Source organism: Cydia amplana, chromosome 4, assembly GCF_948474715.1.
Source record: "Cydia amplana chromosome 4, ilCydAmpl1.1, whole genome shotgun sequence".
Taxonomy (NCBI): domain Eukaryota; kingdom Metazoa; phylum Arthropoda; class Insecta; order Lepidoptera; family Tortricidae; genus Cydia; species Cydia amplana.
Genome location: NC_086072.1, coordinates 245817 through 260759, shown reverse-complemented (window position 1 = coordinate 260759; position 14943 = coordinate 245817). Strand labels below are relative to the sequence as shown.

The window sequence follows — 14943 nt, the reverse complement described above, 5'->3', positions numbered from 1 at the left end:
TACCTCACCTACAGCACAAAAACGAAGCTGAAGATCTACAAACAGAAACTAACAATCTTGAAGAAAAGATCAAGGAGTTGAAGAACACCGAAGTTAACTCCGAGAGCATATCATATCACGATATTCATCACTACGCTATGATATACGTGATCCTCGGAGTAATCGGAACTACAGCACTGATTATCATAATACGACGGGTTCAATGGAGAGTGCCGGCAACGCCGTCTCGAGCCGTCGTCGAGGAGCTAGCGGCCGCCACGCCGACCCCGCCCCGGGCGTCTCCGCGCTTCGCGACTCGCCAACACAGCGACGAAGATCACTGCGAGAAGACAAATCCTTCGCGAGTAGATAAAGCGACTTCCCCTTCGTTTAAAGTAGTTACTTTTACTTAGATTTAATGTATGATCAAGTTTTCACGCAGCATCTTTCTCTCATCTCAACCGCCCCCCGGAATATGTACAAGTAAATTGCACATGCATCATATTGTTCATTTGCCCCATCAGCATTTGTTTATATAAAGGTTTCGTAATTAGTCAATAAGTACCTATTCATGCATTCAATATATTCACGTTCGCTACTCTATAAGTGTGCACACCTATCAAGTTATAATAAATCAGTTTATTTCAAGAAATCGTCTTTCGTGTTCCAAATTACTATCAAGATATTTATCAAGTAAATGTTAGAGTTAGCAAGTACTCTAACAGTCAATATTATTGTAATATGGTCCATCAATAGTGGTGATGAATGTGTGGCGAAATTAAATGGATCGTGAGTAGAAAGTTACCATAAATATACGGCGATCTTCAGGGAAGACCAGCAGTTCAGTGTCTTTTGACATCATTGTCTCAGACATTTATTTCTGCTAAACTAACTGACCGTATTTGTGTTGTAAAAATTTAAATTCAGAAGATGGTAAATAAATATGTACTTACTCATATTATGTCATAAACTTGGCATTTAATCCTCAATGTGATGTCCCAGCGTCCAAACCATCGGCCTCGGCGGCCTAAAGCCAAACACGGTGATCGTGGGCTGGCCGTACGGCTGGCGGCAGTCGGAGGACGAGCGAACGTGGCACGTGTTCCTGCACACCGTGCGCGCTGTAGCTGCGGCACGCATGGCCATGCTCGTGCCCAAGGGGATCAACTTCTTCCCGGACTCCACTGAGAAGGTGACTATCCCTTAGCATTCTAATCTAGGCCGACCGGTCCTAGGTTGAAAAGTCGCTTTATTGCGCCTCACGCTACTCGGTCATCTCCTACAGCTGCAGTCACTTTTGCGATTCTGATGTGCGACGAATTTTACATCTTACTCGCTTATCCCAGGTGGTTATTTGGATCAAACTTGACGGGCCCTGGTGGAGGGATAGCAATACGTCAATACATATCTCACATTCCAGGTGGCGGGCAACATCGACATCTGGTGGATCGTGCACGACGGCGGTATGCTGATGCTGCTCCCGTTCCTGCTGAAGCAGCACCGCACCTGGAAGAACTGCAAGATGCGCATCTTCACCGTCGCGCAGATGGAGGACAACTCCATCCAGATGAAGAAGGACCTCAAGATGTTCCTGTACCAGCTGCGGTTGGAGGCTGAGGTCGAAGTTGTTGAAATGGTCAGTATCTTCAAATACATTAGATATACTGTGAGTTTCAGTTCCCAATTTTTCGTTGGCATATTTTTTCCAGTTACCTATATGAAAATACCAAATAATTGAAAATTTACTCTGATACGTTAGACTTATTAACGAGTGAAAAATTTGCAGCGTTAATTCCACTTTTCCTTAATTTTAAGTCCTCTTATAGAATTGTCCTCTTTATTTGTCTTCAAACTTAACTTATCTCTTATTATTATGATTGCAATGATACATGGATTTTGAGCTTTAAAAATATTAAAATGGATTTGAAGAATTGGGAAACGGTTTTCCCGGAAACCTCTGAATTTCGCAGATTGATTTTCTTACGCCGAATCAATGTTTCTGGTGCTACTCGAGGTCCCACAAAATGTTTGTGGGACGCTACCCAAATAATGTCAGGCTTTTATAATTATTTCCTCTTAATTTCAGACGGACAGCGATATATCTGCCTACACGTACGAACGCACACTGATGATGGAGCAACGCAACCAAATGCTGCGCGAACTCAGACTCAACAAGAAAGAGACCCTCGGCATGGTACGTGCCATCTCTCTCACACTATAGCACTACACTTGTACCACTTTCTCACAAATGTTTAACAGTATTTCACTGTACGCTGTACAAACATCTCGTGGCTTTATAATAATGTGTGTTATACAGAACTAACTTGTGTTTGTCTGCGCCGATACAGATGCAAAATTTGGTGGACTATAGTGAGCAAAACGCTGAGGAGAAGTTGCCACTGGTAAACGGAATACTTTAACCCGATCGAGTCCACTTTTATATGCATTCTAGCTGTGATCCATTTACTAACCCCTAATAACCCTTGGATTAGAGCTCGTTTTAATTTAGTCTGGCCAGGAGGCGTATTAAAACTTTGCAAATTTGTTTCTATTTTTACTTGACTCCGTTCACTTGCAACGCTGCTCGCTCAGACCATTAATAGTACAAGAAAGATGCACACAAATGATATATATTTACCAAAACTGCGAATGAAAAAGAGAGTAATGTCAAAATAGTGAGATTAAGATCAACATGTAAAGTTCTAATAAGCCCCTAGCCCATCGTGGTAGTAGACGTAGCTGAAGATGTGAATATTTAGTCAGCCATAAAACGCAGAGCGTGAGGTGGGTGTATTATATATCTTCAGTTACTTGCTTATGCCACGATTGACTTACTTATATGATTCTAGCGTTTTGATTTTGTAGGCATTTTTGTAGGAGGCCAGAGTGGTTTACTGTTTCCTTCCAAGCTTGACGATGGTTTTATCAGTTATTGTATCTTCAATGTGTAGTTACGCTTAGAACCATGCGTCACTCATTCCACGCCTAGATGTGCTGTCAAAGTCCTATAAAACTATAGGACACCCAGATTTCTATTAGCTTTAAGTGTTTTCTTCTTTTTCTACTCATACTTTTCTCATCTCACTGTTCAAAACCATTCACTTTTCAATCCGCTCTTCAATGCACCCATTTACTTCTGTGTATATTTTCGAAAAATTCTTGCATTTGTAGGCTCCTATTGATGTTTCGCTCTCTTGATGTTTACTCGTATCTGATTATTTAGGATTTTAGCATAGCTAGGTGGGTAAATAATACACAGCACGCTTTTTCGCCCCATAGATCCGTACTAATATCAAGTAATTACAAATAATATCAACATAATTTTTACTAACAGTATTAAGGAACAGCGAATGGAAACGATCTTTTACGTTCAAAGAGTTTCGCGATTTCGAAACTGAAAAACGTTTCAGAGAAAATGTATTGGGGTCCTTTAAATTCAATCATCAACAGGGAATTTTGATAATACCTACCGACTCTAATCATTCGTGATTTTGGAGTACACTCTAATATATCAAATGAATCGGGGTTAAAGCATGCTAAGGTATTTCCATGTAAACATTACACCATATTCGTATAATGACCGAATCACGGAATCCTTTCAAATTATTTTATAAATCGGACCTCCGATAGTCGTCTTCGGCACATGACAAAACGGATATTAATCATACGTTACGTGATAAATACTCGTACAATCTCGATACATTAATTAACGCCACGGGGTCGAGAGGCTTCCGAAAATCGGTATTCACGCAACTCATCAAATATCAACGCATGCGCCACCAATACCCACCGCAGTATCTAAGACGAAATGACCTGTAGGTACAAGCAATAGTGGACCACCACCACGCGGACGTGAAGTCTGCCAGCAAGGTGCGCTTCGCGGACGCCGCGCCCCCCGCGCCCAACAGCGCCGACCCCGCGCCCGAGCCCGCCGACGACGCGCCCAGCCCGCCGCTCGACGAGACGGAGAAGGACGACAAGGTGACCATCGCGATATACCTGTCTCACTTTCGATTTTGTGATTTGATTGTCAACAAACCGCCGAGGTGACCGAGTCTGTTTAGTTTTTGGTACAAACTGTCTTCATAATTTGTATAATTGGAATCGGGCGCGATCACCTCGGTGGAAGAGACTCGGCAGTCCCGTGGCACGGAACGAATGAGGATCTCGGATAAGAGAGACGAACGAGGTGGTCTTCTAAAAACCGAGGATTCGAAATCCGACCTGTGAATCCAGGGAGGCCTATGGACGTCAATTATTTGAAGCGAAAACCGGAACGCACAATATTGGGTGTTTTAGAAAAAAAATTGTAAATTAAAATTGTGGTTCAGCTTGAGCCTTTAAAATCTACCTTTGTTAAAGTATTTATTAAAAATAAACATATCTCATCATATTTACTTTCTCGTTCGTTGTCTTATCCGCAATTCTAGAAAATGCTTAAGACACAAGACACAACTGATACAATTTCACATTTCTTGACCCCAGAAAATTGTTTAAAGGAGGTAATAACTTAAATACTTATTTAAATTGCCCCATATCTTTGATTAATGCTGTTGGATCATATGGAGTTAGGGCCCAATATGTCATTTCTGTTCCCAAAAGTTAAGAACATTGGTGAAATATATAATCACAATTTTGATACAGACGAAAAAATGTAGAAAACTGTTTTAGTCCAATAAATCACATCACATCGACACTCCTCCTGTATCCTTCACTTTCGGGAACAGAAGGGACAGCCTGTTTTTCTGTATAATCATTTTTAATAAATTTTGAGATTAGTATAACGTTAGGTATATTCCTGTTCCGCTAATATTGATGAGATTGAAACATCCCGTCTCTGCTTGGACTGTTCGCTTGAAACTGAAACTATTTCACTCTCCATTCGTTTCTGACACACAACACTCCATTTTAAAATTATTTAAATCCACCAGTCTACTTTACATATTACTTATTAAATTAATTTTCAAATCATTATTGGCTATTTTATCGTTACTATTAACACACTTGTAAACGAATGGATTTTTATGTAAATGTGGCTTAACGTGAAGTCTGTTGCTTAAAATTAATATTTTCAGTTTCCAGTGAAACCATATACCATCAACCACCATCAGCTTCGTCACTATCGCTATCTGCACCTCACATGTTTATTTTCTCATCGCATCCGATCACGACCGGTCTAACCCAGAGTCCCGCGAATCTACACACGGTGGTCATATGTTTGCCATTCACGTTGAGTTGTTCACATTTCGTTTTTCACACTAGATAAGAGATTGGATGTTTAAATGTCCGTAGTGTATTAAATAACAGTCGAGATAATATATGACATCCCGTGTTTTATTCGCTTTGAATCCGTCATGTGCAACGTCCGGTTCGCGTCAAAATTCGATTGGATCGATATGGATTGGGGTACCGTAGGACGACTTTCGCAGTAGTTTGTTGCACATAATCGATTCAATGTGGGACTCGCCCGACGAACGCTCGCAGAGTGAGGAGGCGCCGCCGCCCGCCGCCGACGCCAACGGAGACGCCGTCAAGCCCAAGCCCATGCCGAACATTACGCCGTGAGTACATACATTCCTACATTTCTTACTATTTAATAAGCAAGTGATGATAAGTGATAAGCAGTATATTTTGTACCGTTTCATATTGCGTTTGGTCAACATAGACGTCCTTTAGCTCTTCTTTATAATGGTAGATATTAATCTGCTTGCAAGTTTCAATTTATTGAATCCGTTGAAAAAGCTTTCTTAAACTCTTTCGATGCGCAGGAAGATCAATTTCTCGCTTTGTCGCAAAATACGGACGCTGAAGAACGTCGTGTGTCAACTTCACCTGTGACATGCGCACTAAAATTAGCCATGTTAATACCCAAAATTAAATTCCTAAAACTTGTTCTCAATTAATATGATATCAAAAGTTTGCAGTTTGAATCATTATCATCACTTCAAAAAATTATGCTGCGTCTAGATTTAGTATCTCCTCAATTTAGTATTTCCGTTCCTTTGGACATATGTCTGATGAAGTTTATTTACATTTCAATCATATTTCTGGTGGTTTGGGAGTATGTCGTCAGGCACATCCACCAAACAAAGAAACATACCATCAAAATATTGAAACACTTCGTCTTAAATGTCCAAAAAAATTAGGAGGACCAAAAAGATGTTATTTATTTATTTATTTATTTAACATTTTAAATCAGGCAACAAGGCCCATATTACAAATACCTTACAGACTAACATATATATGCATTTTATATAAACAAAAAACTAAACACTATTTAGGCGACAAAACGGCGTGGCTCCGTTGACACGCTATATTGACACGCTTGTCCGACCTTATCTCCAGTCCTCTTCGTTCCTTCTCTACAGGTATCCTTCCTTCGGTCCAAGCGGCAGGAATACTGGCTGTTGTCCGTTTTCCTTGCCTTTCCGTTCCTGGTCTGCTCTAGTCCTTCCTGACCTACCTCCCGGCCTGTCATAGTTAGTATTTATCTGTACTATGTGCGTATATTAAAGGTTCAATGAATACCAATACAGATGTTGTTGGTCGTGACTAGAGTGACCTATAATAATTCCACATTTTTATATTTTTAGAAGACCTTTTTTTTTACTTACCTAATAGTAAGCATCAAGTATTGCAAGTGAAAAAGCACTAATGTGTTGTGACCTCGCGGTCATTGTACCTACACTAGGCTTCTTAAAGTGCCCGTAGGTAGACCTACTTTAAGAAGTCTCTTTCTTCTCATGTTAGGTAATAATATATGTCCAGTTAATGCACCGTTTTGTTAGCGCGGAGTACGGAGTTCAACTCAGTGTTTTGAATAGATGACTATTAGTATGTATACATGTGCAGAGACGAGGGCACGGTCCGGCGGATGCACACAGCCGTCAAGCTCAATGAAGTCATCGTATCGCGGTCGCACGACTCGCAGCTTGTCATACTCAACCTGCCCGGCCCGCCGCGCGACACCAAGCTGGAGCGAGAGTCCAACTGTGAGTAACACGGCCCTGAACGTGTTCTGTCGCGGTCACAGCTCGTCATCCCCAACCTGCCCGGCCCACCGCGTGACACCAAGCTGGAGCGAGGGTCCAACTGTGAGCAACACGGCCCGCAACGAGATCTGTCGCGGTCACAGCTCGTCATCCTCAACCTGCCCGGCCCACCGCGTGACACCAAGCTGGAGCGAGGGTCCAACTGTGAGCAACACGGCCCGCAACGAGGTATGTCGCACTACTCTTAACTCGTCATCCTCAACCTGTCCCCGCCGCACGACTCCAAGTTAGAGCGCTAGGCCAACTGTGAGTACCACCTCAATTCTCTGTAATAAGGAGACCTTAATGTTTTGGTCGTTGACTTGTAGCTAACATGATGTTTATATTACAGACATGGAGTTCCTGGAGGTGCTGACGGAGGGTCTGGAGCGCGTGCTGATGGTGCGCGGCGGCGGCCGCGAAGTCATCACCATCTACTCGTGAAGTGTCACCACTCTAACTTTACCGCCGGCTCTCGGACTATTAGCGCAAGGCGTTCGCGCCCTTATGAAAGTCTTTGTGATTCTATCGTAACTGTTAGTGTTATTTCAAGTTTCGTAAGGTTACAATCGCATAACTATCTGCTAAAGACTGCCGCTCGGCGTCGAGTCGTTGCGATTGCGTTCATTTGTACATTGTATGTATTTTCTTACGATGATTGACGTTATTCGTTTGACTTGTACATGTTAGGTTAGTTGAGGTTATGTTGAGTTTGCTTAAAGTGATTTGGAGTTTATTCACTGTTGTATAGAGTGTGAGTGGAGTGTGAGTGTACCTAACGAGAAGCCTTACTATCGGTCACGGAGTGCTTTGATTAGTTCTAAGTTGGTTACGTTGTAGACGCGGTAGGTAGGCCCAAGGGCGTTACTTTCTGTACGTATTAGTTGTTGCCGTAGTACTAACTTCAACTTTCTATTACGAACGGTTGTTTTCTATTTTTTTAATGAATTGTTTTTCTATCAAAGTTGTATAACATAGATAGTTTATAGACGTATACATTTATTAAAGAATAAACTATGAATATTTTTATCTATTTAAAAACGTATTTTGTAAATAATAATTCTGTTCTAAGGTTTTATATCTGCTCAACTTAAAACTTACAGTGGGACTGAAGCGTGAAAGCGACGTACCTAATAAATTCGTATTTCGCAATTTCCGATCGAGTAGGATTTAAAGTATATAAAGCTATCTAGTCACTTTTGACATTAGTTACCTGAGACGAACGTCAACACACACACCAATTCGATTGCCTCTATTCGTATACACTGTTTGTTACCGAGTTGCGCTGAAGGGAAGGCCCGCGACCGCCATGTGCCGGGTTGTCGAGAGGAGGGGAGGGGAGGGAGACGCGCGGGGCGCCCCGAGCGTGAGGCGTGACGCGTGAAGCGCGCCGGCCCGCCCGCGCCGCAATTAACCTTAGTGTCTAAACTTTGGAAACTTGTTACGCACATTCGCGTAGGTAGATGATTTCTTACTGTGATCGTTTGTATGACGTTTTTGTCATCTGAGCTTATAATTATAATTTTCATTTGTCATCGTTTGCCTTAGGCGATCGATCAAAATTAATGACGCGGAGCGAACCGAGCCGCTAGCGTCGAGTGATTTGTCAATTTTGATTTCCGTAACGCCACACGATATTCGTAATTGGTAATGACGAAGTTAGGTGACTGCCAAATATGACTCGGATGTCTCTTAATAAAATATCTTAGTCCCTAAGTGATTAGGTACATATTCACTACCTAGATTCTAATGTGTCATGGTTCAAAATTTCATAAGATTATATCCCAAAGGCGTGTAATAGTTTTAAGAGAAATGTATTACATTATATCACTTCTATCGATAATAGGTAGAGGACTAGACGAAATCTTAGCAGGACTTTTTAAGAATTGGAAACTTTGCTAGTAAAAATTACTGCCAAAAGCGAAGCAGCCGCAGACATAAACCGTCTGTTTAAAAAAAGGCAATAACTTCTGGTCTAAAATGCATCTAAAATGCAAAATAACTAAGTAAGTGACGTGCTAATTTGCAGATTTGAGTGGATTGTGCCACTAGATCGGTTAAAAATTGTTTTATTTGCTAAATACCAAAAAATATTAGAGTCGAACTCAAAGTTAGAGATAGATACGCACGTAAATGCAGCCAAACCTACTTAGGAAGTAGCGACGCGAACCGACAGGTCGAAGTGTACCTACTATAAAAGCGGTTTACGATTATTTTTCTAAACTGTATCAAAGCGTAGCTCTGAAACCATCGTAGATAACCAAAATATTACTAACATAAGTAAATAAAATCTTTGTTATTAAAAATAAATTTGCTAAATAATAAGAGAAGTATGTATATTACGTTAAGCTACTTAAGTTTGTGATTGTGTTCTATCACATAGTGATACAAAATAAACGGAACTTGTTTGGCAACACATATCTTCCTCTGAAAATAGAAGAAAGTATTTAAAGTATATACTCAAATCAGTATAATACGTTTATTATTATTATAAAATATTTATGCCTATCAATAGGTAATTATTAAAAAAAATTAACCCTTACTAAAATATACTTTCGTAACAGACTACCTACGTATAAAAATATTATATACATTATTTTTAATTATTATAAATCGAATTTATTATATTAAATTGAATTATACGTTTACGTATTAGGCTGCGTTATTCCTGTTTATACTTATGCGTCCGATGCTTCCTCGAGGACTGCTGCCGGACGAGGTCGGCGAGGTCGTCGAGTGGCTCGAGCCAGACACGGCATGCGCTGCGCCGCGCAGTTGGTATGCCAGCTACTATTCCGCAATAAGCATTCCTAGTTACCTAATGTCGAAGCCACTACCGTTTTATTAGACCCTATTAGACGTCGCGATAACTTTAGTATAGGTAGAAGATAAAATCCGCGAAGTAAAATAATACCCTTGTGCCAAAGCTCACATTATTGGAAGGAAGGATTCAGTGGCAATACTAAACGTAGGATAATCTACCTAATAAGTAGACTACTCGAACTGTACTACGGTAATTGAAGGGAGGCGCCTGCGCGTTCATCAGGTCGACTTGTAGACGATCATTCAACTTGTTAAGAATCACACGAGTCTAGCCGCCGCCATACAATCCAAGTTACGTTCTCATTTTAAAAGGACAGTCTGAAATAACATGAAAATTCACAGAAACATTCAGGTAACATATCTATATCTGGTACTAAACTGTCATTCAATAGAACTTGCTAACTATGTAAACAAACCGCCATACTGAAATTGACACTGAATGTCAATTTACTAGTAACTTTTGTTTACATAGTTAGCAAGTTCTATTGAATGACACTTTATCTAGTGAATTCTAGTGAGTATAAGCTTTACACACAAAACTTCTGTATATTCGCTCTATTTTCTTTGTATAACAATTTTTAGTAACGAAAACTAGTACCAGACATAGATATATGTTAGTGTTACCTAAATGTTTATGCCAAGTTCCATGTAATATAAGCGTGTCGGTTTAAAATGACAGCGTAACTTAGATTGTATGAGAGCCGCTTTTTTAAGAAATATGACATTGACATACTAAACTACCTCTACACATGTAATATATTAACGAGGTACTGTTTTCGCCAGTACCTAGTATATGTAGGATCTATGGTCTTGGCCCTTCAATTACCTACGTCATAGGTAACGTTTACCTATCTATTCGTAATAATAGCTTTCAGGATACATGAGTGTTAGAATTGTCACGGTAACTAAATAGTCGTATCGTAATTCAAAAGATTGCACATAGTTAGGTACCTATTTCAAATAGATTCAAGTCGTGTTCGTTGTTTCAATCGTACGTTTAGCCTTATTCGAGCCGTGTAATGTAACTCTGTCGAGTGATTAATCTTTGTAATATTACCTTGTTTAGATTAGGCTGTGATCAGCGACACATTCTTTACAATTTGATATTCAGGCTAGAGTTGCTGTGATACACCATTATGGCTATAAAATTATAGAGTAGTCATTTCTGGCTATGGGTGAAGGAGGGAGTGTTGCGAGTTAATGACGCCAGGTTATCTGTGATTTCTGCGACGTAGTCCCCTGCCCGCGCCCGCACCCGCGCCCGCGCCCGCGCCCGCTGGCGCTTGTGCTGTAGCCCCACCCCATCCTGAAACCCGTACGCCATTCTGACTATTGGGTTTTAAATTCATAATTTCTCGCCTCATTGTAATTAACTTATTGTAAGCATTTTGATCTGGAACGAGTTTTTATTAGAGAAAAAGAATAATTCGAATTGTAAAAGTTGTTTAAGAAATTATTAAAATATTTAAAATAATAATTTTAGTGAATTAGAAAGTGAGTAAAGTATGGAGGAAAGTTATAATAAATGTTACGAGTATAATGAAATACATTAATGATACAATATTGTTCTCTTTTATTTATCGAATTCCCTACCTACTTCTAATTTCTAATATACAATTAACTTTAACATACAAAGTTATATATATTGTATTATGTTATGTTTACCACTTGGTTTATACAGACTAGATAAATGTAGGCACTTATTTCCTTATAATTACTTTTTATCTTAATGACACTGCTGGAGTAATAAAACATATTTTTCAATTACAATGCTCTGCATTTCTGATACAATCAATGAGATAGCTCTCCATTTCGGATTTGTTACGCGATATGTAGCATTTGCTAAGCACGGAGTACTTGACACTTGCGACCTTAATCCCTAAGAGCTTAAGGTGCTTTTTCCTCAACATCTGAGGCCCAATTAATGTTTCATTGCCTGAACAAAAATGATCAGGCAGATGGATTAAAATAGCTGTATTTTCATTCTTTTCTGACTTCAATTTCCAATTAAAATTTTCTGTTTCTACATCAGCTGGGTGCAATAAGACATCTATCATATAAGTCTCGTCTGCATAAAGGAACGGTATTAAAACTGCAGTTGACATTTTATTGGCACCGGATACCTTTAGCAAGCTATCTTTTATCTTTTCTATAATGTTTCGTACTCTGCCGTCTAGCGACATAGACTTGGACCATTTGTCTTTGGGTAAGAACGGACCAGCATAGCCTGTGCATTCTATTGCTAAAGCTGTGTCAATCAAGTGAAGTTTCCTCAGTGTTTCCGGATTATTTATTTTCACTAAATACTCTGCACTGAATAATCTTCTGGCCAACTGCAGAGGATAAACACCGGAATATATGCCAGATAAAACTATGGAAGAAATGTCATCAGAGCTCATTGAGTCAAATTTTTCATTCAAGATTTCCTCTACCAGTTTCCAAAACTCCTCATGATTTTTTGGATGATAACTTAAATATCCAAAAGGGTAGATGAAAGATTTTAGGAAGCTAGTAGGCACTGTGATTCCATTTTTAATAAAGTATTTACTGCATGCATCCAAGATAGATTCATTGCGTATTTGAAACTGCATGCAGTAATTAAGAATGGCAACCGTAAGTATCTGCGACTGAATTTTAGAGCCTTTAAGTTTCATATATTTCTCTACAGCCTTTTCGACAACATCATCTGTATAATTTAAACGAGTGAACTTAGTAACTATGTCCAATAGTGTATCCTCATCCAAAGCGTGGAGGTTTGCATAAAACCATCTTCCAACAACATCAAATGTTTGCATGGATGAGTATTTTTCTTGAAGAAAGGTATTTAAAATATGTTGCATGTCAGGAACCTTGACATTATACCACAGCTCAGCTAATTTTTGTTCCAGTAGAGATAGAATTGTCTTCTTGCTTACTTTAAATCCTGGCAACACTTTGAATATAAGGGCTATGTTATGTTCATTGATATTGTTTTCTTTGTCTACAAAGCCAACCCACAGTTTGTCTATAGTATCAGAATATTTGGCATCAGTTTTATTTTCCATCAGAAACATTATAAACTCACATAGTTGCTCAATGGACAGCTGATTGTCAATAGCTCTGAGCAACAGTTCATCACAAAACTTATGTTTATATGGCTCCATGAATGTTGAATTGGAATTCAGTATATTCAGTATGGTCTGAGTATCTTCTGTCTTCGTAACAACCTTCAACAGCTTATCTAAAATAGCACCTTTAGCCAAATTGATGTGGACGGTCCTGGGGGCATCTAGGCTGGAATCCATCCCGATTCCAGGTGTCTGTGTGGGTATTTTTTCCAAGTCGTAAATGCGCTCCATAGCGCCGAGCGCGATGTTCGGGGTAATTTTAGTACACTTGGAGAGTAAAGAGAATACATCTCGCAGGTCCGTGCAGAGCTTGAACTCGGCCTTGATGAGGTGGTAGTCGAGCGAGTCGGGCGCGCTCGGCGGCAATACTTGCGTTTGCGCACCCTCGGACACCTCCGCTAAATCCTTTATCTTCCGCACGACTACAGGAAGCTCGTGCACGTTGAAACCATTCTCTATCAGAATAGTACTATTAGTAAACTCCGCATTATTTATAACATCATTATTGTCACTGTAATACCGTGAGAACAGACTGCCGTACGACGTATTAACGTTTCCTAAACATAATCCGTTGTTCCTGAAGTTCAAATACGATCTTCGCAAAACAATTGGTATCGCCATTGTTCATAGCATAAACAATGTGAATGTGAAGTAAGAAAACAATTAGAAAATAACAAAAATCTCTGACCTTCACATAATGCATAGACTACTTCCCCGTTAAGTATTAATCAACATGATTCTGGCTGGCTGTCATTGTCAGTGTCAATGGTGAGTGATGACATTGGGGAGCTATGTTTTTCTATAAAACTTCTTTTTGACATAGAGTGGTTAGCTTCTGTGTTTTGGCTTACATGGATTTTGCTACCATTCTACCATAAATTTACTTTTTATTTGGCACGAGACTGAAATGACTGAATAACTATAGCTGGTCAACCAAATTTTGTCAGTAAAAAAAGGCGCGAAATTAAAATTTTCTATGCGCCTTCTATATTCCTTCGCGCCTACATTTTTCAAAATTGCCGCCTTTTTCTACTGTCAAGATCTGGTTGACCAAGTATAACTCACATTAACTGTGGCAGTTGTCAGGCTGACGCAACTAGGAACAAAAAAGTTTTGTATGGAAGTTGGTGACCTCAGCATAGCCAAAAAAACAAAATAAAACGTCAGTGCTATTTAGCTGTCAAGTCAACTGTCAGCCATATTGCTTTGCTTGTCATGGCGCCTTGCATGTGTTACTCGCGTATTTCTTGGAGTTTAATTTTCAAAAGCGTTTACCATTTTCAAATACAATCAAATGTGATAAAAAGATATTTATAGTGACTCCATAGATTTTGTGTAAATGCCTCCGAAAATCAAGGTCTTTAAATGCGAAATATGTGGCAATCGCTACACTCGCGATGTTCCCAAAAAAGAAAGTTTATGGCGAAATTTCCGTTGGATGAAGACCGGTAAGTATTGCTTTAGATACTTTTAACCTTATTTTGGTGTAGCAGGCTATAAAGCTATAAACACATCGAAAATTAGATATTTCATATCAATTTTCATTGTCAACTAGGGATGTACTACAAGTATCGATAACTGCAGCTTTATTTGTTAATCAATGTAAATAATATAGTAAGATGAGTGAAATTTCCTGATAGAGTTTGGCCAACAAAAGTCTGCAGCGATTTTGATAGCCCACGCGGTGCAAGTGTTATTTATACGTCATAATTTCAAAGACGTTTGACGTTTAAAATAACACATGCACTGCGTGGGCTAGGTATCAAAATCGCTGCAGACTTTTCGTGGTCTAACTATATCTTGCATGCGATATGTCTATAATTAATTCTCCGAAAATTTTCCCAGATGCATATCTTCCTTGCAGGAAATTTTCCTTTTGCCATTATACCTAGTCACATAATTTCCTACTTTTAGAATCTCCCTTTCACGCTACATTTTGCTTGCAAACTGTAATTATATAACACATTTAGATGTTTTCTGTATGTGTTCAAGTGCAAGCAGTG

General features: G+C 39.5%; 2 protein-coding genes across 7 annotated transcripts in view; one reads left to right on the top strand and one right to left on the bottom strand.

The window, feature by feature from the left end:
* Positions 1 to 10183, top strand: part of LOC134663056 (solute carrier family 12 member 6) — a 443704-nt gene extending 433521 nt beyond the window's left edge. For 3 of the 6 annotated variants that reach the window (XM_063519352.1, XM_063519355.1, XM_063519353.1), the window contains 8 exons: positions 982 to 1171; positions 1400 to 1615; positions 2066 to 2173; positions 2328 to 2381; positions 3799 to 3960; positions 5395 to 5540; positions 6832 to 6971; positions 7363 to 10183. In XM_063519352.1, coding sequence (XP_063375422.1) covers positions 982 to 1171; positions 1400 to 1615; positions 2066 to 2173; positions 2328 to 2381; positions 3799 to 3960; positions 5395 to 5540; positions 6832 to 6971; positions 7363 to 7454 — 1108 coding nt within the window. In that variant the 3' untranslated portion in view covers positions 7455 to 10183. The remainder of the gene's footprint in view (positions 1 to 981; positions 1172 to 1399; positions 1616 to 2065; positions 2174 to 2327; positions 2382 to 3798; positions 3961 to 5394; positions 5541 to 6831; positions 6972 to 7362) is intronic. The other 3 variants (XM_063519356.1, XM_063519357.1, XM_063519354.1) reach the window with 3 other exon arrangements.
* A 1236-nt stretch (positions 10184 to 11419) lies between these two features.
* On the bottom strand, positions 11420 to 13636 carry LOC134663020 (FAST kinase domain-containing protein 3, mitochondrial-like). The gene has a single exon (XM_063519310.1). It carries the CDS (start codon positions 13559 to 13561, stop codon positions 11594 to 11596), a length of 1968 nt encoding a protein of 655 aa, XP_063375380.1. The 5' UTR covers positions 13562 to 13636; the 3' UTR covers positions 11420 to 11593.
* Between the last annotated feature and the right edge of the window lie 1307 nt (positions 13637 to 14943).